The sequence below is a fragment of the Onychostoma macrolepis genome, chromosome 19, assembly GCF_012432095.1.
Source record: "Onychostoma macrolepis isolate SWU-2019 chromosome 19, ASM1243209v1, whole genome shotgun sequence".
In the NCBI taxonomy this organism is placed as follows: domain Eukaryota; kingdom Metazoa; phylum Chordata; class Actinopteri; order Cypriniformes; family Cyprinidae; genus Onychostoma; species Onychostoma macrolepis.
The window spans coordinates 3,992,370-4,016,096 of NC_081173.1; the positions used below are offsets into that span (position 1 = coordinate 3,992,370).

Below are 23,727 nucleotides of genomic sequence, written 5' to 3' on the forward strand. Positions count from 1 at the left end.
TTGCTGCCGTAAAGAAATGTGTCCTTTTTGTGTAATTTCATAGCAGCTCACCAAATTTCTATACTCCCAGAACAGATGTTTGGGAGTGTGGGACTGGAACAAAGCCAATCACCTTATTACAAATCCGCAGTGTTGGGCACGTTACTTTAAAAGAGTAATTAGTTATAGTTACTAGTTACTTCTCACAAATAGTAACTGAGTTAGTAACTGAGTTACATCATTATAAAAGTAACTAATTACCAGGGAAAGTAACTATTGCGTTACTTTTAAAAAAAAATGTTCAAATGTCAAATAACTTTGGATGCCCCCAATATTAAAAATGTTAAATTAATGAAATGGACACTAAAAATAATAAATTATTATTATAAAACATTGTACATTAATCTACACTATTTATCTACTGACACTTAGTATCAGTCAGTCAAGCATTATAATATAATATTATGATCATTTAATATTATATGATGATAGAAATTTAGTAATTAGAATAACCAAGTATGAATGCATATTTGTCATCAATATAAAACGCATAAAGATTAATGAGCTGCTGGGTTCATGAATATTAATCACGTTGTCTGCGTTCGCTCGAATTGATTTGCTGAAATCAAAACAGGGACGATAATAGGTGAGCGCCAGCCAATGAGATTGTCGTTTGCGCATTAGTTCCGCCCACTACCAGAGAAACCAGCAGTTCTTAAAAGCTGAAGAATTCCAAAGGAACTCCGTTATTTTGACAGGAAAATACAACAAAGAATATCGTTTACATGTAGCGCGTCAATTCTGCATGTTATGAAAGACTCTCTTGCTCTGTATCTTTCTTTGCGTGCGGGTATGTGAGAGAAAGCGACGGCGAGTCGTGTGACTTCACACTAGAGTTTATGGTACGTCAAATACAGCTACACTGCGCATCCATTCAGATGAACTGAAAAATTTAATTAAAAAAATATAATATAGTAACGCCACATTTTATTGTCAGTAACGGTAACGGCGTTGTAACGGGGGAAACAGTAATTCGTTTGATTACTCGTTACTGAAAAAAATAACGCCGTTAGTAACGCCGTTATTCCCATCACTGCAAATCAGTGAACCATCTGAATTATTTTGAAGCTGATATTTCAAGGTAAAAGAAAACTAACATGGAGTTACTTTAAGAAACGCTGTTCAGTAAAGTATGTCAAGTCATTTGCTACGTCTTCCATAACCTGCCATTCTGTACAAGTTTGCAATATGGAGAACTGCGCATGCAAATTAACAACGTGATCAGAGAGCGCAATTGATTCTCTGTGAATTCCCCATCTGTTTCCAAGATTTCCATGATTTCTTGTATTGTTTGCATGTTTAATCTAAACTTGAGAGCTCAAATAAACTGCCTTACAAGTGTTTTGTGTATGAAAATGAACAAAAATGCAGATTAAAAATCATGGGCTTCCAAGTTTTTGGATTAGCATCCCTTAGCAAACAATTTCATCTTGTATTTTAGCCCCGTCAGCGCAGCGTCAGATGGAAATGCCTCCTGATGTCTGTGATCATGCTGAGTGTGGGAAGATGAATTATAAAAAGTGGTTTTGTTCAGAATTAGCTCAACGTGAGGTTTGTTCGGCTTGACTCTCCCGTGAACATATCCGTCAGCATATAGAGTTAATTACCACACTGTCTTGTTATCACAGAGGACCAGAACAAAACCTGACACCATGGGAAACATTTGTGCTTATGATACATCATAAAAGTATGATGTATTTTAACTTAACCTGTAAAGGTTAAATGCATTTCTTAATGAAATGTCAAATGGTTTAAAGGTAGCACTGTTTGACTCCTGACTGAGTCAGATGACCTTTCTAATGGATAGAACTTTTTTCTTTTTTTTAATCCTCAGTCTGAAAGACTAAATTGTGGATTTTTTTTTGTTATTTTATTTTTATTTTTTTTAACAATGAGCACATCTTTCAAAAGTTTCTCTGTGTGCTCTGTGTTTACACACTATTTTACTTTATGTTTTGGTTACACTTTATTTTGATGGTCCCTTTAACACATTCTGTTGTCTATAAGTAACGCTGCACCTACATATCTACTAGCTCTCAATAGAGTTTTGGTAGAGTATTAGCAGACCGGTAGGGTTAGGGTTAAAATAAGTTGAGGTGCATGCAAAGTTACTGATAGTCAGTAGAATGTCTGTTGGGCCACCATCTCAAAAAAAAAAATTAATAAAATAAAATAAATTTTTTTTTAGCAGCTTTAGCAGATATTAATAAGACAGTCTACTAATACTCTAATGAGAGTTAGCTGACATGTAGATGCAGCGTTACTTATTTTCAACAGAATGTTCAAAAGCGACCATCAAAATAAAGTGTTACCCATTTTTCTGAACTACATTAATCTTAATTTTTTTTTAAAGTCAGTTTCATCTACTCAAAAGAGGCTGTCTTTGTGATGTCAAGTAAACATGCCTGACAGGGATGAAACACACATGCCAAGAAATTCCTACCCAGGTGTTTCACCAGAGGGCACAAACAACGACCAAAACATCACTTCTGTAACAAATGTCTAGTTTTAACTTTAAAATGTTAAAAAGAATGGAAATTCTGTCATCACTTAATCAGCACTTAGATTATTTGTTGTTTACCGTGGGACAGTAAAGGAGTTTTCTGAATATCAGGGCAGCTCAAAAATGACAAAAGTACCATAAAATCCAAGTCATCCATTTGTGCACTTCATTCCAAGTCTTCAGGAGCCGTATGACAGCTCAAAAGACTGCAATTTAATCTTCATGCACTAATAATCATCACCATCTACCATCACTCTCAAACTTTATTATTTACACTTATGTAAGCATTCAGAAATTGCAGTCTCTTTTTATTAAATTTTTCTTCCCTCTGGTTATCTTAAATGTCATTTATCCACACCATTTCAATCAAAGACAATACACGCATTGTCATATTGTTTTATGTAGACAGTGTTTTATTGCACAACAGAGGAAACCATAATAGAGGTCGACCGATTCATCGGTTTTGCCGATTGCCACAACTATCGGTTATCGGCAAAAATCCATGCCGATAGTTTTCCGGTTTGCTACCGTTGCTGGAGTGGCTGAGAAGGGTCCTCTGGCATTATACAGTACGAGAGCGGCCTCTAGAGGCGGAAATCACTGACAACACGTGTTTTTTATTTTGACACGTGACACCGCGCGCTGCACAGAGAGGGAAACTCCAGACTCACATTTAAATACAGACGACAGAACAGTTTTTCTATTAAATTACATTATATTTGTCCCAAATTGTTGTGAATGTACATAATGACTTCACCCTAGGCTATAAATTATGTATTGTGCATTTTTTCAGCAAAACGTTTGTCTTTCTGTGTCTCTAATATTTTGAGATACTGATTTTTGACTTTCATGAGCTGTAAGCTCTAATCATCAAAATTTGAAATATATCAGTCTGTGTGTAATGAATGAATATAATATACAAGTTTCACTTTTTGAATGGAATTAGTGAAATAAATCAACTTTTTGATGATATTCTAATTATATGACCAGCACCTGTACAATGATGGACACTGAAGATAAATTTAAACATTTAAACTACTAACCCTTGATATGTTCAATGCTATTTAAATGATAGTTTTAGTATTTATAATATTGATAAAAGTGTAACGTTTCTCCTAAAATAAAACTGAAGACATCTTAAGACAAAGCTGATATCTCAATGAAACATAAGACAATATTTTTCATGTCTCATTTGTGTCTATTTCTATTTCTCCTAGGAGAAACATCTGAAATGCTGTTGATACTAAAATGAGAGATATATGAGAATCTCATCTAAATCTCCTGAACTTAGGAAGAGCAACCACTGAGCAATACATTTTTCCTATGGGTAATGACACATCGCCATATGCTGATCTCTCTAAATCTGCTCAGAAACACTCAAGCATGATTATGATGCTTTATAGTCCACTAACAATTGGTTTAATCATATATACACTATATATTCACTTTGGTTCATTTTTTCTAATAGAGTGAGCAACAGAGAACAATATCTCTGGCAAATATGCTGTTATTGTGGATGATTTTGACGTCATGAGCAGGATGTTAAGTTTGGACCGTCTGCCTGGTTGGCTGATCTGCAACTCACACACACAGACACAAACTGCGCTAAGAGGGAAGCATGCTGCGAGATGCTGCGGTGAGTCAGACTGAAGCACGCACGCACAAATACATATAATGAAGACATTATGCATATCTCAGCTGCATATAAACACAAATATCCTGCATCTACAATCTCTGTCTTTGTCTCATACGTAGGATTATTTCCACAACATTTCCAACCAAGAAAAACAAAACATCCAAAAACATACACTTTGTTCTTACAGAGGTACAATAATTTGACTGATTTTTGAAGAACGTAAAAGGAGAAATTTAGAAGAATGTTCTTGCTCCTCCTTTTTCCACTGCCAACAAGCTCCAATTAATGAAAAACAAAAATTAAGTACCATTAAAATAATTAATATCACTCATGCGCTGTATTTAAGGTACTGTTCTCCGAAGCCATATTCCGAAGGTCACTGAAAATCTGTTCAATGAAAATCTTATCTCTCAAGTCTTATTTGTGATTCTGCGTGTGCTGTGTTTGGTTACAGTACACTAGAACCGAGAACTAGTCTTCAGTGATATGAAACCAGGAACAACACATCTAAAGGGCCATATCTGAAGTGACTTTGTGCGCTCCAGTGGAGTGTAAGATTATAGTAAAGAGGATTGTACACTCTTCAAAAATTCCCCCTTTGTGTTCCACTGAAAAAAATAAATAAAAAATACAAGCATACAGGTTTGGACAACATTGGAAAAACATGCTTCTATACCTACATGCAAAATTCCAAAAATATATAATACATACCTATATATAAAATTCACTTTGCAGTTGAAATGAACACTAGTGGTAGCAAAGCACCAAAAGCATTCATTCTTTTTTCAAACTAATCATGACTGTACAGGTAGATTATCAATTAATAAATACTTATTTTTTCAAAATTACTTGAGATCTATAATATGACCTTGAAACATTTTTTTTTTTTCTACCAGTGCATGAACTGTAAACTAATACATTTTGCATCACATAATTCCATAGCTCCATATATAGCTTTTCTGTCATAGTAAACTTGCTAATTCGCTCACCTGGTACAGCACTGCATCTGCAATATAAAGCGTTTGGCTATGAGTCCTGTGAAACATGAGCCACAATAAAAATAAAAAAAAATTCAAAGCTCTTCAAATGTTTTGTTTTATTTTTATTTTTTATCTCATGTTTGCTTTTGTTAACACTTTCTGGGTTTAGGGTCAGGTTTTGTGTGGGTGGTATGTTATTTTCAAACACAATAGAGCATTAACCTTTAAGCAGACATTTCATTTCCAAACTGCCGCAACCAGCGTCATAAAAAACTGCCACATTCACCTTCATCTGTTTTTGATAAAATTGAACATGCTTTTTATGCCACTCACTGGACTTTTCACTTTGAAAGTACAATGTGCAATAAGGAAAATAATATCACTTTACAGAAAAGTTGCCACAGGCATATTTTTCCAACAAGTCTGGGTTGGGTTTGGAACAACATGAGAGAGATTAAATAACAACAGAATTATTCCTTCAAAAAATATCACCCATTATTAGGTTTCCAGCAAAATTCCACAGCATTAATATGTGACCCTGCACCACAAAACCAGTCATAAATCTGGAATCTCAGGGTACAAGAAAATCAAAATATTGAGAAAATTGCCTTTAAATTTGTCCAAATTAAGTTCTTAGCAATGAATATTACTAATCAAAAATTAACTTTTGATATATTAACAGTAGGACATTTACAAAATATCTTCATGGAACACGATCTTCACTTAATATCCTAATGATTTTTGGCATAAAAGAAAAATCAATAATTTTGACCCATACAATGTATTTTTGGCTATTGCTACAAATTTACCCCAGCGACTTAAGACTGGTTTTGTGGTCCAGGGTCACATATTTTTTTTGGACATAGATTTAGTACATCTGCCTGTGGGTTTGTCTATACTTAATGGCCACCAGTAGAACAACAAGACAAGGCAGTTACAGACATACATAAAATGAACACCAATTACAGTCAAAACATAAAGTATTCCTCTCCACCCGTTCCACCTGCTACCTATAACTGTGTAGTGATGCTGTAGTTGTACCAGACGGACTCATTTGCTGGACAGAATAACAAGGTTGTTGTTTTAAAGATTGTACAGGCTTTCTAGTGCAGCCTTAATAATCAGACGCAGGTCTCCTCATTTGCAGAGCTCTCAGTGATGGGTGATGAAAAGACTCTCAGACAGACGACTGACAAGTGCCTTGAGCTTCAACTCAATTGTGTGATCCGCCATCATTATCAGCCTTATAGCACTGACACCCACCGTCTTCTGATGTCCGGCTGCTTGAGGGTATAACCTGGTTGTACTCCAATGTATTTTTCTTTGCCTTCATTCCAAAAGGAACTCATTTTGTTTATTTCTCGCTTCTTTCTCAATCTATCATCTCCTGTGTTCAGGCTTGCTCATAAAATAATGCTAAGAAGATTGAATTTTTACTGCTGCAATTTCAGCACATTTGGTCCGCTCTGAGTTGCTGGTGACCACTGCTGCTAAATGACTGTATATTTCTTCTTATTTGCAATGAGGCACTTCTTGCGTTAGAGAAGAACTTTAAAACCTTGAGAATATTTTGAAGCAGGGTTGAGTATAATATAAGGCTCTTGTAAACTGAATTTTTAACAACACCACAAATTATGTTGAATTGGAATTTGAATTGAGATGGCAGAAAGAGGAATTTACAGAATTGCAATTAAAAAAAAAAAATCAATGTGGTCTCACTAAAGAGAAATTTCATTAGTCCAATAAAGCAGATTGAGCAAGAACATATTGATTTATAATTCTGTTTCTGGTTTCCATCTTGTAAGCTGCTCCATTTTAAACAGTTTAGGGTAAATTAGAGCGTTTGGAAGATACAGTGTTTTTACATCATTTTGAACACTTTGGGGTAAATTAAAAGATTTTTGGGAAATAAAGTGTTTTATCAGATTCCCATGTGTAGGTTCAGTAATTTCACTTTAATGGCAATGGATAGGTTCTTTTAATTGCCATCAAAGTCAAATAATTGAACATAAACATAGGAGCCCGATAAAAAAATGCTAATTTTAGAAGAAAATTGCAGATGGCATTTAGAGGCTTTTGCATCTGAACTCTTCATTTGTTAATGTTTTTGAAGTAAGTATCTTATTCTCACCAAGGCTGTATTTATTTGATCAAAAATACAGTAAAAAATAATATTAACATTAAAAAACAATATAAACATTATATAAAATTGAAAAGAACTTTTAAATTGTACCAGTTCTTTTAAATTGTAATAATGTACATACATTCTGTTTTAATTCTATATTCTATTTCCTTAAATTCATATATATATATATATATAGTCACATTCTAAATAAAGGTTTGTGTTTTCATAATATATGTGTGTGTATATATATATATATATATATATATATATATACACACACATACTTTTATGTATGAATGTAATAATTCTTAAATATGTGCATACATATTTACAGTTAATCATTTGGCAGATGCTTTTATTCAAAGCGACTTATACATGAGGACAATAGAAGCAATCAAAACCAACAAAAGAGCAATAATATGCAAATAATATGCAATATATAAATACATACAGTAAACACATATATTATGTAAACACAAACTTTTATTTTGCTTTTATTTTGATGCTTATTCATTTATTTACTTACTTATTTAAATTGAATCATTTTTATTTTAGTTTAGTTTTTAACAATCATTTGTCTTTGCTAGAAAAACATGATTCTCCAAGTCGTAATATCTTTAACCTTAATATGAACAATTCAGAGTAGTTCACAGAGTTAATTTTGATAAGCTACAAACCATAATATTTGTTGCTTATGTTTCCACTGCACTTTTAATATATTTTCATCAGTGTGCAACTTATAATTTTCTAATTATTCAAAGTGAAAGCACCTCGTGTTAAAGCTAAGCTCTGCACTACTCTGAGGCAGAGAAGAATTAGCGCTCAATTAGTATGTTGATTAAAGCTGTCTGTGTAGAAGCACCTCGGTTCCAGGAGAATAGAACAATTACTGCCATTGTGACAACCCACAGCTGCTGCGGCTCCTTTTTACACAATGTCATTTCCCAGACATCCCAGAGACTTGAAGAGTCTCGCTGTGGCTGTCAACTACAAGCTGATAAATTACAAATATACTCCGCTTTGTAAAGAATAAAAGGCTATTAAAACGGTCAGTCAAGGCCCACAGTGGTGTTTGATAGATCCTTAGTTCAAAAGGGTGAGGTTAGAAATGACATTTTTTAGCACCTCCTCTTCGCCTCCACTCACCGAGAGCATATATTACCTCACAGAGAGATATTTATCACATCTGAATGCCACACTCTGGAATGAAATGGATCAGAGTGCATAAAAAATGAGTTGAGCCATCTCTTGAGATAGCTATGGTTGTGCCTATAAAGCTATTTCCATCAAATGATCTCAAAATGAGGTCATTTCCTGTCCTAGCTCTCCTTACTGATGGTTTCAGCAGGAGCACAGCAGTGAGCATCTCTCAAGACTCGACACCTGATAAATAAGCAGACCTCTAGCACAGCCACCCGTCAGCAGCCCAATTAACATGGGGGAAGATGCACATCTATTACAATCAGGGATGGCACCACCAATCAATACCTGATAACATATCTTTTTGTTCATCCACCCCGCTCATTGCAATCTGAAAAGAAAAAAGCCTATGGCAATCATCTACGATTGCTGATCTAAGGCATGAAACTAATTACAGAAGTACAGTAATGCATGACCTTTATGCATTCATTTTTCACAATGTGCATTTGCTCCTTTAAGCCGGATATCTGATTCACACATTAATTTAACACACCAAACCAACACAGAAAGAGAAGCAGGAGAGACCAGGGGCAAGTTGTCACAACAGTAACTATAATGTTTACGGTGCAAAGACAAATTGCACAAATGCTTATTTTCTCTAGCAGTGGTTTTGGTAACACTTTATTTTACGGTGTCCTTGTTACACGTTACATGTACTTACTATTATAATAACAATAAATTATGCATAATTACATGCAAGTAACCTAAAACAAACCCTAATCCTAACCATATAGTAAGTATATGTAATTAATTACTATTACCCAGTACTTAAATGTATAATTACACTGTAACAAGGATACCTTAAAATAAAGTGTAACCATGGTTTTTATATGTTGTAATCAGGCACCTACCTACTTTGACTATGTTATTTTATTTCATAATTCATCATATTTTTATAACAGCTGTTATGTAAACAAGTAAACATAGTAAACCCAAACTGGCAGACACGAGTGGACTATATAATAATAATTTAACAGAAAGGCTGAACTGTTCTCAAGATGAGTATTTTTTCTAAATGTCAGGTCGAGGCAGGTCGGCACATGGTTTTTATGTTGTAATGTGATACAGCTTATTATTTCTCATGACTATAACAATGTGGTGATATATATATATATATATATTTGTGTTTACATTTTGATTAAAAGCTTATAGTAGGCTACTTAATGGCAGGTTTCCATTGTGACAACTTACCCCATATAGTGTGACAACGTGCATCACTAAAATGTCATAAAAGGTCAGTGTGTATTTAATAAACTGTAGTATATGTTATTGTTGTTGTTGTTGTTTCAAGGCAATAACTGTGGAAAATGGTTCAGTTGAAACTAAACTGACTATAGACTCATAATTAGGATAGATAGATAGATAGATAGATAGATAGATAGATAGATGGATGGATTTCAAACGCGTTTGTCTCGCTTACCTGACCACTCCATACATCACTAGGATGTTTCCCAAGAGTCCCACCACACAGATAACGGAGTACAGAGCAGTGATGGAAATGGCGATGATGATTCCCGCGGGGCTCTTTACCGGGTTAGGCTCGGTGTAGTTCCTCCCGTCGGGAACGAAGCCCATCACCTCGTCAGGGAAAGTGACATTAAACGGGTTAATGGAGTAGAGGTCGGACATGTCGGCTTCGGGGATAACGGATGGCTCCATCGCTTCAGTGTCGCTGCCCGAAGTTGCGCTTCACGCTTTAAACTCGATCTGAAAACGGGAAAATATAGAAGTAGCTATAATATGAGCTCGGTTTGTGCAGGAATCGGAAGCGGTTAGTATAAACTCAGGTCCAGCCGGGGTGAGCGACAGTAAGCATGAAAGTTTCCCTCTGTTCAGCTGCCGTCTACAGGTGTGAGATGCGCTCTGCTCTCTGAACGGATCTGATCCTAGCCTCAAACTTGCGCTTTCTTATGTGAGGGAGGTGAGTCGAGGGAGAGCTTCACTACGTCAACCTGCTTAATTCGGATTCCCGACATATAATGCAACTCCCCATAGGATTCATGACCGAGAAGGCAGATATTTGACAGCAGCCACAAAAAAAGCTGAGAACTAAAGGGTGAAACTGCTCACAGTAAAACACGTTTAGACTACTAATAGCAGTCTACAAAACAGGTGCAGTTGTGTCTCTTTATTTTACCTATGTCTGTAAATGGGTCATTCTACAGAAATGTCCACTTTTGGTATGGCAAGATGTCTTAAAATGTATTTATTTTTCTAACATTTAAACGTATACCATTATTAGATTACTTTTTGACTTTATGAATACTACATATAAATGACAGCTTATTTATTTATTTTTTAGCTTTTTTGTGCAATTATTTCAAGACCACATGCACTATATTTTGTCATTGGTGTTACCTTCTTTAGCAATATTAAAAGTTTTTATGAAATAGTATTTATCGATTTTTTTTTCAGCACATGTAGTCAGTTACAGAAAAATAATGAAAATGCATGAAATAAGGAGATTATGTTTTATTTATTTAATGTGACAGAAAAAAAGAGAGAGAAAAAAACAGCACAGTAACACCAGTGACACAGTGAATCACCAGAGACATACATAAGACCTGATATACTGATCTTGTGTTATCCATAAGGAAGGTAACACCAGTGACAATTTTCATGAAAAATGCATTTTACAAAATGTCTGCTGCAAGATATCAAACCACATGTTGTCAATCATGGTATACTCACTAAATTAAGTAGTTTAATCCATTTGTATTATAGTTTTTTTTTTTTCTTTCTTAACAATTCCCTAACAATAAATAGGTCATACCAGTGATGTCAACTAAAAGCTTGATATGAAATCATGAGATAAATGAGACAATTTCTCATAACTGAAAAGAAACAGTGGACTTATCATGGGCCTTTTTTCATAGATGTTTAGAAAATAGGAAGGAGGAAGTCAAGTGATGTCATCAGTGTGATTTTTATTTAAAAATAACAGATGTTTGTTAAACAGTAACACCAGTGACACGACTCCAGGGGACCACTATTTGCATTATATATTTTATAATATTTATTCATCATTTCGTTTTATTATGCCATTTATATTATATATTTGATTGTTATGAATACATTATTGTATTCTCAAAATAAAGCACTTTTCCTCCGAACAAGGCTGTGGGGGACGAGCAGTTTTGTGGTGCTTGGAATTCTTTATAATTAATTAAAAAACAAATATTGCCACATCGATGGCTCAAGAAGGTGTAATTGTTCAAATAACATGTTGCTTCATTTTAAAATAATATATTATTTAAAATAATATCAAGTGTAATATTTCTGTAAAGGCTATGGACAGAAAAATGGACATTTCCACAGAATGACCCAAATATGTAAAACCTGTAACATTACTAAGTAGTTTATGCATGCTTTTTATTGCTCAGTGTTGCTTGGGAGACTTTGCAATTCTCACATCTCTCATTTTATTATCAACAGTAGCCTATTTCATATGTTTGATTTATGTATGATTCATAAGCTTGTTTTCTTATGTGGTCCAAAAAATGTCCCCGCAAGGTCAGAGTTTACTGGTAATAATGTGGGGACCATCAATCAAATCATATAATTATCACACAAAATGCACTGCCACAATGTAGGCTTGGGATGTTGTGGGTATTTTCGAGTGGGTTGCAATGTAGTTGCAGAGACTTTCTGAGTGTGTTGTTGTGTGGTTGCTAGGATGTTCTGGATGATTGCTATTGCATTGCTAGGTGGTTATTGGGGTGGGTGTTTACTGTATAGTTGCCAATCTAAAGTCAAAACAGTCGTCTGGTTATGCTGTTATGCTATTCTGGTCTCATATGGCTCAGATCCTCCTTCGCTGTAAGTATTTTTTTATTCACCTTTTTTATCCAAAATTATTTTAATAAAATGTCTCCATAGCACTTAGATTGCCAATGTGTCTGAAAGGCTTTCTGACTAAAAAAAAAAAAAAAAAGATTTTAAGACCCCATAAAAGAAGATACGCGACAGCAAATAAATGAAGATTGTACCTCCTTTACTGGCTTAAGAATTAATGCAAACCAGTACAAACAGGACATAGTACAAAATCTAACTGCACCCCATTATTCACTGTCAAGTGATTTGTCCTCCTTGATTTTTGCCTTTTATTCAAGACTGTGTTCAAGGTTTGAGTCTTGAATTTAATTTCTCTGTTAACAACACTGTTACTATCATAATCATTGCAGTCAGATGATAAATGTCATATCCTTTATCGTTATTGGCTTGAATGAGCAGTAACAACATCATTGTCATTTCAGCCATGACAGTGATTAGTTCAGCCGATCTGGGAGATTAGACTAGCATTTCCATGTAATGTTCAGCGATTTATTTCTCCAGTCTGAGACAGTCCATGTTGTAGCATTCTATATATATTATATAATCCAGGTGTGCCTCACTAAATAATCAATTTACACTTCTTTTTTTTTTTTCCAAACATGTGTTCCATCACTTTAGATAGTAGTTATCATGCTGATCTATGTTTTAGTGTTCATTTTTCTAACAAATTAGCTTTTCTTTAGTTATTTGATGCTATTTTGGTGTCATGACTGTGAGCTTGCTCCAAATGAATCACTACTGCGCAGACTCAGGCTCAAAATGAATCATTACTGTGCAGACTTGGGCTCCAAATGAATCACTACTGTGCAAACTCAGGCTCCAGATGAATCATTACTGTGCAGACTTGGGCTCAAAATGAATCACTGCTGCACAGACTCGGGCTCAAAATGAATAATTACTGCGCAGATTCGGGCTCCAAATGAATCATTACTGTGCAGACTCTGGCTTCGAATTAATCACTACTGCACAGACTCGGACTCAAAATGAATCATTACTGCTCAGACTCGGGCTCCAGATGAATCATTACTGCACAGACTCGAGCTCAAAATGAATCATTACTGCACAGACTCGGCTCAAAATGAATCATTACTGCACAGACTCGGGCTCAAAATGAATCATCACTGCGTAGACTCAGGCTCCAGATGAATCATTATTGTGCAGACTCAGGCTCCAGATGAATCATTACTGCGCAGACTCAGGCTCAAAATGAATCATTACTGCAGACTCGGGCTCCAGATGAATCATTACTGCGCAGACTCGGGCTCAAAATTAATCATTACTGAGCAGACTCACCCTCAAATGAATCATCACTGCGTAGACTCAGGCTCCAGATGAATCATTATTGCGCAGACTCGGGCTCAAAATGAATCATTACTGCGCAGACTCAGGCTCCAGATGAATCATTACTGCGCAGACTCAGGCTCAAAATTAATCATTACCGCGCAGACTCGGGCTCCAGATGAATCATTACTGCGCATTACAGATTCATCACTGCGTATCATTACTGCGCAGAGTCAGGCTCCAGATGAATCATTACTGCGCAGACTCAGGCTCCAGATGAATCATTACTGCACAGACCCAGGCTCAAAATGAATCATTACTGCGCAGACTCACGCTCAAAATGAATCATCACTGCGTAGACTCAGGCTCCAGATGAATCATTATTGCGCAGACGCGGGCTCCAGATGAATCATTACTACGCAGACTCAGGCTCCAGATGAATCATTACGGCGCAGACTCAGGCTCCAAATGAATCACTACTGCGCAGACTCAGGCTCAAAATGAATCATTACTGTGCAGACTTGGGCTCCAAATGAATCACTACTGTGCAAACTCAGGCTCCAGATGAATCATTACTGTGCAGACTTGGGCTCAAAATGAATCACTGCTGCACAGACTCGGGCTCAAAATGAATAATTACTGCGCAGATTCGGGCTCCAAATGAATCATTACTGTGCAGACTCTGGCTTCAATTAATCACTACTGCACAGACTCGGACTCAAAATGAATCATTACTGCTCAGACTCGGGCTCCAGATGAATCATTACTGCACAGACTCGAGCTCAAAATGAATCATTACTGCACAGACTCGGCTCAAAATGAATCATTACTGCACAGACTCGGGCTCAAAATGAATCATCACTGCGTAGACTCAGGCTCCAGATGAATCATTATTGTGCAGACTCAGGCTCCAGATGAATCATTACTGCGCAGACTCAGGCTCAAAATGAATCATTACTGCGCAGACTCGGGCTCCAGATGAATCATTACTGCGCAGACTCGGGCTCAAAATTAATCATTACTGAGCAGACTCACCCTCAAAATGAATCATCACTGCGTAGACTCAGGCTCCAGATGAATCATTATTGCGCAGACTCGGGCTCAAAATGAATCATTACTGCGCAGACTCAGGCTCCAGATGAATCATTACTGCGCAGACTCAGGCTCAAAATTAATCATTACTGCGCAGACTCGGGCTCCAGATGAATCATTACTGCGCATTACAGATTCATCACTGCGTATCATTACTGCGCAGAGTCAGGCTCCAGATGAATCATTACTGCGCAGACTCAGGCTCCAGATGAATCATTACTGCACAGACCCAGGCTCAAAATGAATCATTACTGCGCAGACTCACGCTCAAAATGAATCATCACTGCGTAGACTCAGGCTCCAGATGAATCATTATTGCGCAGACGCGGGCTCCAGATGAATCATTACTACGCAGACTCAGGCTCCAGATGAATCATTACGGCGCAGACTCAGGCTCCAGATGAATCATTACGGCGCAGACTCAGGCTCAAAATGAATCATTACTGCGCAGACTCAGGCTCAAAATGAATCATTACTGCGCAGACTCAGGCTCCAGATGAATCATTACGGCGCAGACTCAGGCTCAAAATGAATCATTACTGCGCAGACTCGGGCTCCAGATGAATCATTACTGCGCAGACTCAGGCTCCAGATGAATTATTACTGCGCAGACTCGGGCTCCAGATGAATCATTACTACGCAGACTCAGGCTCCAGATGAATCATTACTGCGCAGACTCAGGCTCCAGATGAATCATTACTGCGCAGACTCAGGCTCCAGATGAATCATTACTACGCAGACTCAGGCTCCAGATGAATTATTACTGCGCAGACTCAGGCTCAAAATGAATCATTACTGTGCAGACTCAGGCTCAAAATGAATCATTACTGCGCAGACTCAGGCTCAAAATGAATCATTACTGCGCAGACTCAGGCTCCAGATGAATCATTACGGCGCAGACTCAGGCTCAAAATGAATCATTACTGTGCAGACTCGGGCTCCAGATGACATCATTGGAGCAAGATGACAGCATACATACTCTGGATATTTTGGCAATTTTTCTACAGTGGAAGGAAGTGGAAATGCGTCATCCACTGTTTTTTTTTTTTTTTTTTTTACACTCTGTAATATAAACACACATATACAGAAGGCTTCGGGCCACTAAAGTACCAGGGCTGTAACCACTATAAACATAGGAGGACCACCATTGTAAGACACATGCCTTAATATTCAGATTAGTTGTTTTCAATGGATGATTCTCAGTCAGTAATATGTGGTTAGATCCTTATAAACTAATAGCTACTCATCATTAACTTTAAGCTTTATACCATTACGAGGCACCCAAACAAATGTGACTGAACCTCATAATCTTTTCAAACCTTTCAAACGCCATCCAGTGGGGGTGATTCTGAATTCTTAGGTTGCTACGGTTACAGAGCAGAGTTCTGGGTTATAATGGCTGAATTAAAGTGAAATAGTGTTACTTCCTTCGCCTCAAATTGTGAGATGAAAAGGACATGTGCTGCTCTACTGGTTATGATAAATGTTTTTGTTAAGTTCAACAATTACTAAATTGTTTCAGAATCAAAAAGCTTCTTAGGTTACCGTGGCAACAAAAATGACTTTTGAGACGTGGATGAAAAAAAGGAAAAATGAATGAAAATCATTGCCAATAAATGAAAGAGATAACAGACTCAATAAGTGAACATATGTTCACAATTACGCGGCGTTCTTGTGAGATAAGCTTGCTTGTTAATGCTTGGATCCTCAGGTAGTGATTTAAACAAAGCCCTAAAACTATGAAACATCAGCATGTGCTATACTGTGCATCAGTACATGAATGACACTTCAGATTGTGCATTTGGGTGAGGAGAGATGAGCTATTTTAGAAGCAATCAGACTTTTCATTATAAAGTGATAGAAAAAAATCCTTACACAGAAGCAGGGACTTCAGACATACAGAATATCATGATGAATTGGGGATGGATTTCCTTGACTTGAACCATTAAGCAACCATCCAGAAAACCCCTAGCAACCACTCACACCTTAGCAACATACAGTAGCAATGCTTTATGAGCACCTCTCACATTTCACGTATTCTTTTGCTAATCTACAAATCCTGTCTTATTTTTATAGATATCTATGTATTGACTGCAAAGTGCCTGCAGTCTCTGTCCCGAATCAAGGTTGTCTCTAATGTTGCAGGCTTATTCTTAATTATTATGCACTTTGGTTTGTTTTTACCCAGAAAGCAATGGTCTCGGCAGCGAGCTTTGGTCTTGAGATTTCTCAGAATTAATCAATAAATGTATTCTGGAGAGCAGTATATGTGAGTGCTAATGACTACAAACTAAGGCAAGATAAATAAACCCATAATAAGATTTGCTTTTAAATGGCACTTAGTCGATGTTGGCCATTTACGGATTATTTCATGTTTAAAATGCATGCATACAAAAAGTCACTTAATTTTCAGACTTTCTCAGAGCACTACAGAAAATCTTTCTTTCAGATAATTTTTCTTTAAACATTTTCACCATGACTAACTCAATAATTGCTTATGCTACATAGATATGATTTTAGGCTTTTAAAAATATATCTGCCTGTCTGTCTATCGATCTGTCTGTCTGTCCGTCCGTCCGTCCATCCATCCATCCATCCATCTATCGATCCATTTTTTTTTTTTTCAATTCAAAATTGTTTTATTGGCATGGCTGTAAAAATACAATATTGCCAAAGCTTGACATATATGTGGATAAATATAATAACAATAAAAAGATCAAAATAATAGAAGGAAAAAATATATAACAATTTAAACTTAAATAAACAGTGTAACAAATAAGAACATGTGTGAACATTTCATACCACAGTGTTTAACATATAAACACACAGGCTGAGGGTCACTGTGGTAGACAGTAGGGAAACACACTGAGGTAAGACATAATACACATATTACACACATTATACACGTTCACCTGCTGTCTCTCAGACTGTGGCACATTCAGACGTATCTCGCAGCCAGTGCTGCTGTCTGTCCCTCTCCAAGTATTATCTTTATTTGTTCCTCTTCAGTCATGGCTGTAAAGTTCTTTATAATGTTTGTGAAATTGTTGATGTGTAGGTCTCTTATTGATTTAAATTGGTAACAGTGAAGGAGAAAGTGCACCTCTATCTCGATCTCTCCTGTCTCACAGTGAGCACACACTCTTTGCTAAGCAGCTCTTTTTGTGTCTGCCGGTCTCGATGGCTAGACTGTGCTCACTGAGCCTGTACTTGGTCATGATCTGTCTCTGCTTTGTGTCTCTAACACTCCGGAGATATTCTTCTAATTCATATTTTGATTTTATAGGTCGATAGAGTTGTAATTTACTTTGTGTTTTAGTTTCTTGATCAAAATGTTCCAGATATATTTTTCTATCTAAACAATGAAGTATAAGATCAGGCATTTATCTAGTTATGTTTCTTATGTCATTCCAGACAGACTGGATGATGATCAGATCAAATCTCTTTGTGGAGTACTGGCTGTTGTCAGACTCCTTGTGCAAACAAAAATCTCACTGGATTATTATAATTAACGGCAAAATTAATGTTTGGAAATGTAAACTGATATTTCCTACTGACATACTACAGCAAAATATAGAAATAACTGACTTAAAACCATTTTGTTTAGCTGGGGAAAATACTAGTGTTCTAATAATATTGTCCACCACTGTATCTATCTATCTATCTATCTATCTATATATATATATATATATATATATATATATATATATATATCTGTCTACATATAATATACATAATTAACATATATTAACACACACATATTATTAACAAATAAGAATATAGAGGTTACATTAATGTGTTTCGATGAGCCTCAGCCACATAAACACTTTTGCACAAACACACACACACACACACACACACACACTGACCTGCTGTGTTATCTGCGGCCAGAATGTGTGAGAAGTCAAGAGTGTAGCAAATCTGTTTTGACGTCTTGCTCATCTTAGATCCATCTGTTTTTCTGTGTACTATGTGTGTCTGCTGGCGCAATGGACAGACCTGGAAAGCTCACATTTTCTCTCTCTCTCACACACAAGGTTTTGTAATACATCATCCAGATCCAATAAGGCACATGACTGGATATGTAGACATCACCCAAACCCAAAATGCATTTTTTGATTCATTTTATTTCACATCACATTTTTTATTTAAGACTTTTCTCTATCCTTTTTTAAGCAAAATGCTCTTTCTCATGCAACATCTCCTTATTAATCTTTCTCCAGCTCCCCAGCTACATGCTCTCTTCTCCTCTCCATGTTGCGTTCTGGATTGTCTTTCTGTGGTCTCCAGATGGTGGCCCACTCAAGAGGTGTATATTTGCATGAAACTGGCAATAAAGCCTGGCAGAGGTGCAGGACACCATCAGTAGGATTATCTCTCATCTGTGACAGAGCTACTTGCCCAGTGCTTTAACACGACATGAAGTGTGGTGGCTGAATGATGGCTGGCTTTTTTCAGGATGGTGAAAAATTTCTAGAAATTTAAATATATTGTCTCTTTCCCATACTTCACTAATTCGTATTTAAAGATGTTTCCAAGATTGTTGCCCAATTGGGTGAGCTGGTTTTGATTGAATTTTGTGGGGGAATATGTGCTAAGGGCAGGTCAAAAGAAACCTATAATGAAGAAATCCCATTGCTTAATCATGTCATTGCTCTTTAAAAACAAAAAACAACCACAACAACAACAAAAATCCTCTCCTGTCTTAAACAATTCATTAAATCAGTCAGAATACTGACAGACTAATAGATGATTAAATGTGTTCCCTTCAGTTCAGAGCAAGTACAAATTGCCACCAATTTTCAATCTATCTATCTATCTATCTATATATATATATACTGTATATATCTTTTTTTTTTTTCCTGAGAGTATACCCTGTCACCATGGACATGGAACAACATGAGAGTGTGCTAAATTATATTAAGCTCTCTGCCAAAATATCTCTGTGAGTTTGCCTGTCTGTGTTTCCTCTCTTTATTGCTATTCGCTTAATCAAGGTTATTGAGGTATAGGTCCACGAGAATAACAGGATGCATCTGGAAAGAATTTATTCTTCTCCCAGAACTTTATGCTAATATTTAATTCTATATGACATGATTTGGTCTTGTGTACCACACATATGAGGTGAATAATTTTCATTGGATACACCATCCCTTACGATGTGACTATATAATCTAAGGATGTAATAATAAACTTGGAAGGAGTTAGTGGACAGAGACTCAACGTTGTTCCCTATCTGTCGGTCACTACGAGTTATGTCGTGACGACATAGGGGATTTACTTGGGAGCCCCAATAATCTCTGACTTAAGAGAAAACGCCAATGAATATTGGCTAGTGGATTTTGCATACCTGCGCCACTCCCCGTGCACACGGGTATAAATAGGCGGCAGCTGCATCCACTCATTAGATTTTTGCTTCGGAGCCGAGTGGATGAACGTGTTGATCTCCACAAAGAGCCATTCATCATCTGTCTGGAATCTGTCTGCCACGAGCAGAGAACCATCGGCTAGTACTCTGGGCGATCTGAGGGCTACAGTGAGAGCTTTTCCGCCGGGCCAGTCCCCACGGACCTCTCACTCCTCCCGCAGCAACTGTTCTGTGCGGCTCCCCGGTGATTCTGCTGTGCCGTCTCACGGCGTGCCCAGCGTTTCATTCCGTGCGCCGATAGAGGATCAGATGTCGATCGCAGCATCGGGGGATGGGCAATCGTCCCCTGAGGATGAAGATTCGGTGGGGCTGCCTCCCGGACCCAGAGTTGACGGCCATGCTTTCCCGGGCCGAGATGATTGGTTCCTCGGCACGGGCCGTGGCTCGCGACCACATCCTTTCTTCCCGGAAGTGCATGAGGAGCTGACGAAGTCGTGGATGGCCCCTTTTTACGGCCAGAAGCGGCTCGTCTGCCTCCCCCATCCTCGCTACCCTCGATGGCGGGGCAGCTAGGGGGTACGTTGACATTTCCCAGGTGGAGAGTGCGTTTGCGGTGCACTTGTGCCCGCAAAACGCCACCACTTGGAGGAATCGTCTCGTCTCCCGTCCAAAACCTGTAGGCTGACGGCCGCTCGCGTAGTACCAACCCGAGGTTGATGCAGGAACTGCGCTCGGTAACTGACTGTGCCCTATGGGCGATTGAAGTCACAGCGCAGTCCCTCGGGAAGACGATGTCCACACTTGGGGTCCAAGAGGGCCATCTATGGCTCAGCCTTGTTGAGAAGAGCGATGTCGACAGTGCGCTGTTTGCCGCTCTCGTCTCCCAGGCTGGACTGTTCGGCGACACTGTCGAGGACTGTGCCCAGCAGTTCTCGGCAGTACAGAAGCAGACCGAGGCCAATTGGGTAACAGGTAAGTAGCACATCTTGCCCCGGCGTGATGCACCGCTCCGCCTGCTTGTCGCCGTGGGCGCCCTCCCGCATCCTCCAGAGCTGCTCCGCCCCGTGCTGAATCGTCCCATATGCCGGTGCGTCGAGCCTCTCGCAGGAGTGCGGCGCCCCCTGTGTCCCAGTCGGCCCCTAATCGCCCAGATAGGCGACAAAGCGGCCCTGACACGGGCAACCCAGAGATGTGGGAAGCTGCTCTTTCTCAGGAGACGGCAGGGACAGCGCCGCTCCTTCCCCCGGAGGAGGGCCGGGTGGAAAATCTCTGGTTCTGTTCCCCACATTGTCAAAAGAAAGAGCAATTTCCTTTTCCTCTGGGTTTTCAGGTCCACGGGCCGACAGTGTGCAGGGTCCCCTTCGGGCTGTCCCTGTCCCTCCCGTGTCTTCGCGAAGGCACGGAGGGTGCCCTTGCCCCGCTACGGGAAGTGGGCATCAGGATCCTCAACTATCTCGAGCATGGCCCGTGTGCGAGAACAGTTGTGTGATCACAGGGACCCAGTGCTTCAGCACTCAGCCAGTTGGGGCTTCAGGTCAACTGGGAAAAGAGCAAGATCTCCCTCGTGCAGAGAAACTCTTTTTCAGTATGGAGTTAGACTCGGTGAGTGTGGTGGCGCGTCTCACCAACGAGCGTGCCCAGTCCGTGCTGAACTGCCTGAGTTCCTTCAGAGGCAGGACGGTGGTACCACTGAAACCCTTTTCAGAGGCTCCTGGGGCATATGGCATCTGCAGCCGCAGTCACGCCGCTCGGGTTGCTTGATATGAGACCACTTCAGCACTGGTTGCACTCCCGAGTCACGAGGTGGGCATGGCGTCGCGGTACACCGTGTGAACATCTCACAGGAGTGTCGCCATTCCTTCAGCCCCTGGAGGGACCTTGCCTTTCACGGGCCGGAGTGCCCCTAGAACAAGTGTCCCGGCATGTCATTGTCACGACAGATGCCTCCAGTACGGGTTGGGCGCTACATGCAATGGGCAGGCAGCCTCGGGGCCCTGGACAGGGCCTCGACTGCTTTGGCACATCAACTCTAAGCAGTTGATGTGCCAAAGCAGTCGAGGCCCTATCCAGGGCCCCGAGGCTGCCTGCCCATTGCATGTAGCGCCCCAACCCATACTGGGCATGCGGGACACTTGTTCTGGGGCACCCGGCCCGTGAAAGGCAAGGTCCGCCCAGGGGCTGAAGGAACAGCGACACTATTGTGTGATGTTCACGAAGTGTACCATGACGCCGTGCCCACCTCGTGACTCTGGAGTGCAACCAGTGCTGAAGTGGTCTCATATGAAGCAACCCGAGCAGCGTGACTGCGGCTGCGGATGCCATATTCCCCAGGAGCCTCTGAAAAGGGTTTCAGTGGTACCACTGTCCTGCCTCGGAGAATGGCGACTCCATCCACGGACTGGGCACACTCGTTGGTGAGACGCGCCACCACACTCACCGAGTCTAACTCCATACTGAGAAAAGAGTTTCTCTGCACGAGGGAGAGATTGTTATTTTCCCAGTTGACCCGAAGCCCCAACTGGCTGAGTGCTGAAGCACTGGGTCCCTGTGATTACACAACTGTTCTTGCACGCGGGCCATGCTCAAGATAGTTGAGGATCCTGATGCCCACTTCCCGTAGCGGGACAGCCCGAAGGGGAGGACCCTGTACTGCCATGCCCGACCCTCGAACGCAAACCGTAGGAACGGTCTGTCGCATGGAAGGATCGAAACATGAAAGTAAGCATCCTTCAGGTCGATCGCTGCAAACCAATCCTGGGGCTGGATGCATTTGATATGCGCCTGTTCGTCAGCATCTTGAATGGGAGCCTGCATGGCCCGGTTCAAGACTCGCTGGTCCAGGATTGTTCGAAGACCACCGCCTTTCCTGGGTACGATGAAGTAAGGGCTGTAAAACCCTTGCCTCATCTCGGCTGGAGGGACCGGCTCGATTGCATCCTTTGGCGCAAGACAGGAGCGTTCCGAGCTACCACTGAAGTCTCGAGAACGCCGCTGAACTTGTGAGGTCGCCTGGCGAACTGAATTGCGTAGCCGAGTCGAATCATGCGCGTGAGCCAACGAGACGGGCTGGGCAGCGTGAGCCACGCCTCCAGACGCCGTGCAAGTGGCTCCAACGGCACAATCGACGTACCTGCGGTGGTGCAGCGAAAGGGAGTAGAGCTGGATGGTACAGAAGGCTGTGCATTCTGAGGCATCCTCGCAAAACTCCCTGGGTCCCAGAGGGGACTGGCTAGAGGTGCGTGGGGAGGCACTGCGTCCCCTGAACCGCACTCTCTTGGCCGCTGGCAAGATGGGTCGTGGGCGAGAGTGAGGAGGCAACGCATCGCACACTGTCGGCCTGTGGACCTGAAAACCCGGAGGAAAGGGAAATTGCTCTTTCTTTTGACAAAGTGGGCTCAAGGCCCAGCGGCAGAACAGAACCAGAGATTTTCCACCCGGCCCTCCTCCAGGGGAAGGAGCGGCGCTGTCCCTGCCGTCTCCTGAGAAAGAGCAGCTTCCCATATCACTGGGTTGCCCGTGTCAGGGCCGCTTTGTCGCCTATCTGGGCGATTAGGGGCCGACTGGGACACGGGGGGCACCACACTCCTGCGAGAGGCTCGATGCACCGGCATATGGGACGATTCAGCACGGGGCGGAGCAGCTCTGGAGGACACGGGAGGGCGCCCACGG

The 23,727-nt window shown here is 40.0% G+C and overlaps 1 protein-coding gene and 1 long non-coding RNA gene across 2 annotated transcripts in view; one reads left to right on the forward strand and one right to left on the reverse strand.

Annotated features, from left to right (window-relative positions):
- Positions 1-10,375, reverse strand: part of oprd1a (opioid receptor, delta 1a) — a 30,796-nt gene extending 20,421 nt beyond the window's left edge. Inside the window, exon 1 of the mRNA XM_058754211.1 lies at positions 9,904-10,375. Coding sequence (XP_058610194.1) covers positions 9,904-10,142 — 239 coding nt within the window. The 5' untranslated portion in view covers positions 10,143-10,375. The remainder of the gene's footprint in view (positions 1-9,903) is intronic.
- On the forward strand, positions 588-7,216 carry LOC131526102 (uncharacterized). The gene is made up of 4 exons (XR_009267379.1): positions 588-881; positions 3,760-3,869; positions 4,011-4,178; positions 6,306-7,216. It is a non-coding gene; the product is annotated as an uncharacterized LOC131526102 (long non-coding RNA).
- Positions 10,376-23,727: the final 13,352 nt, after the last annotated feature.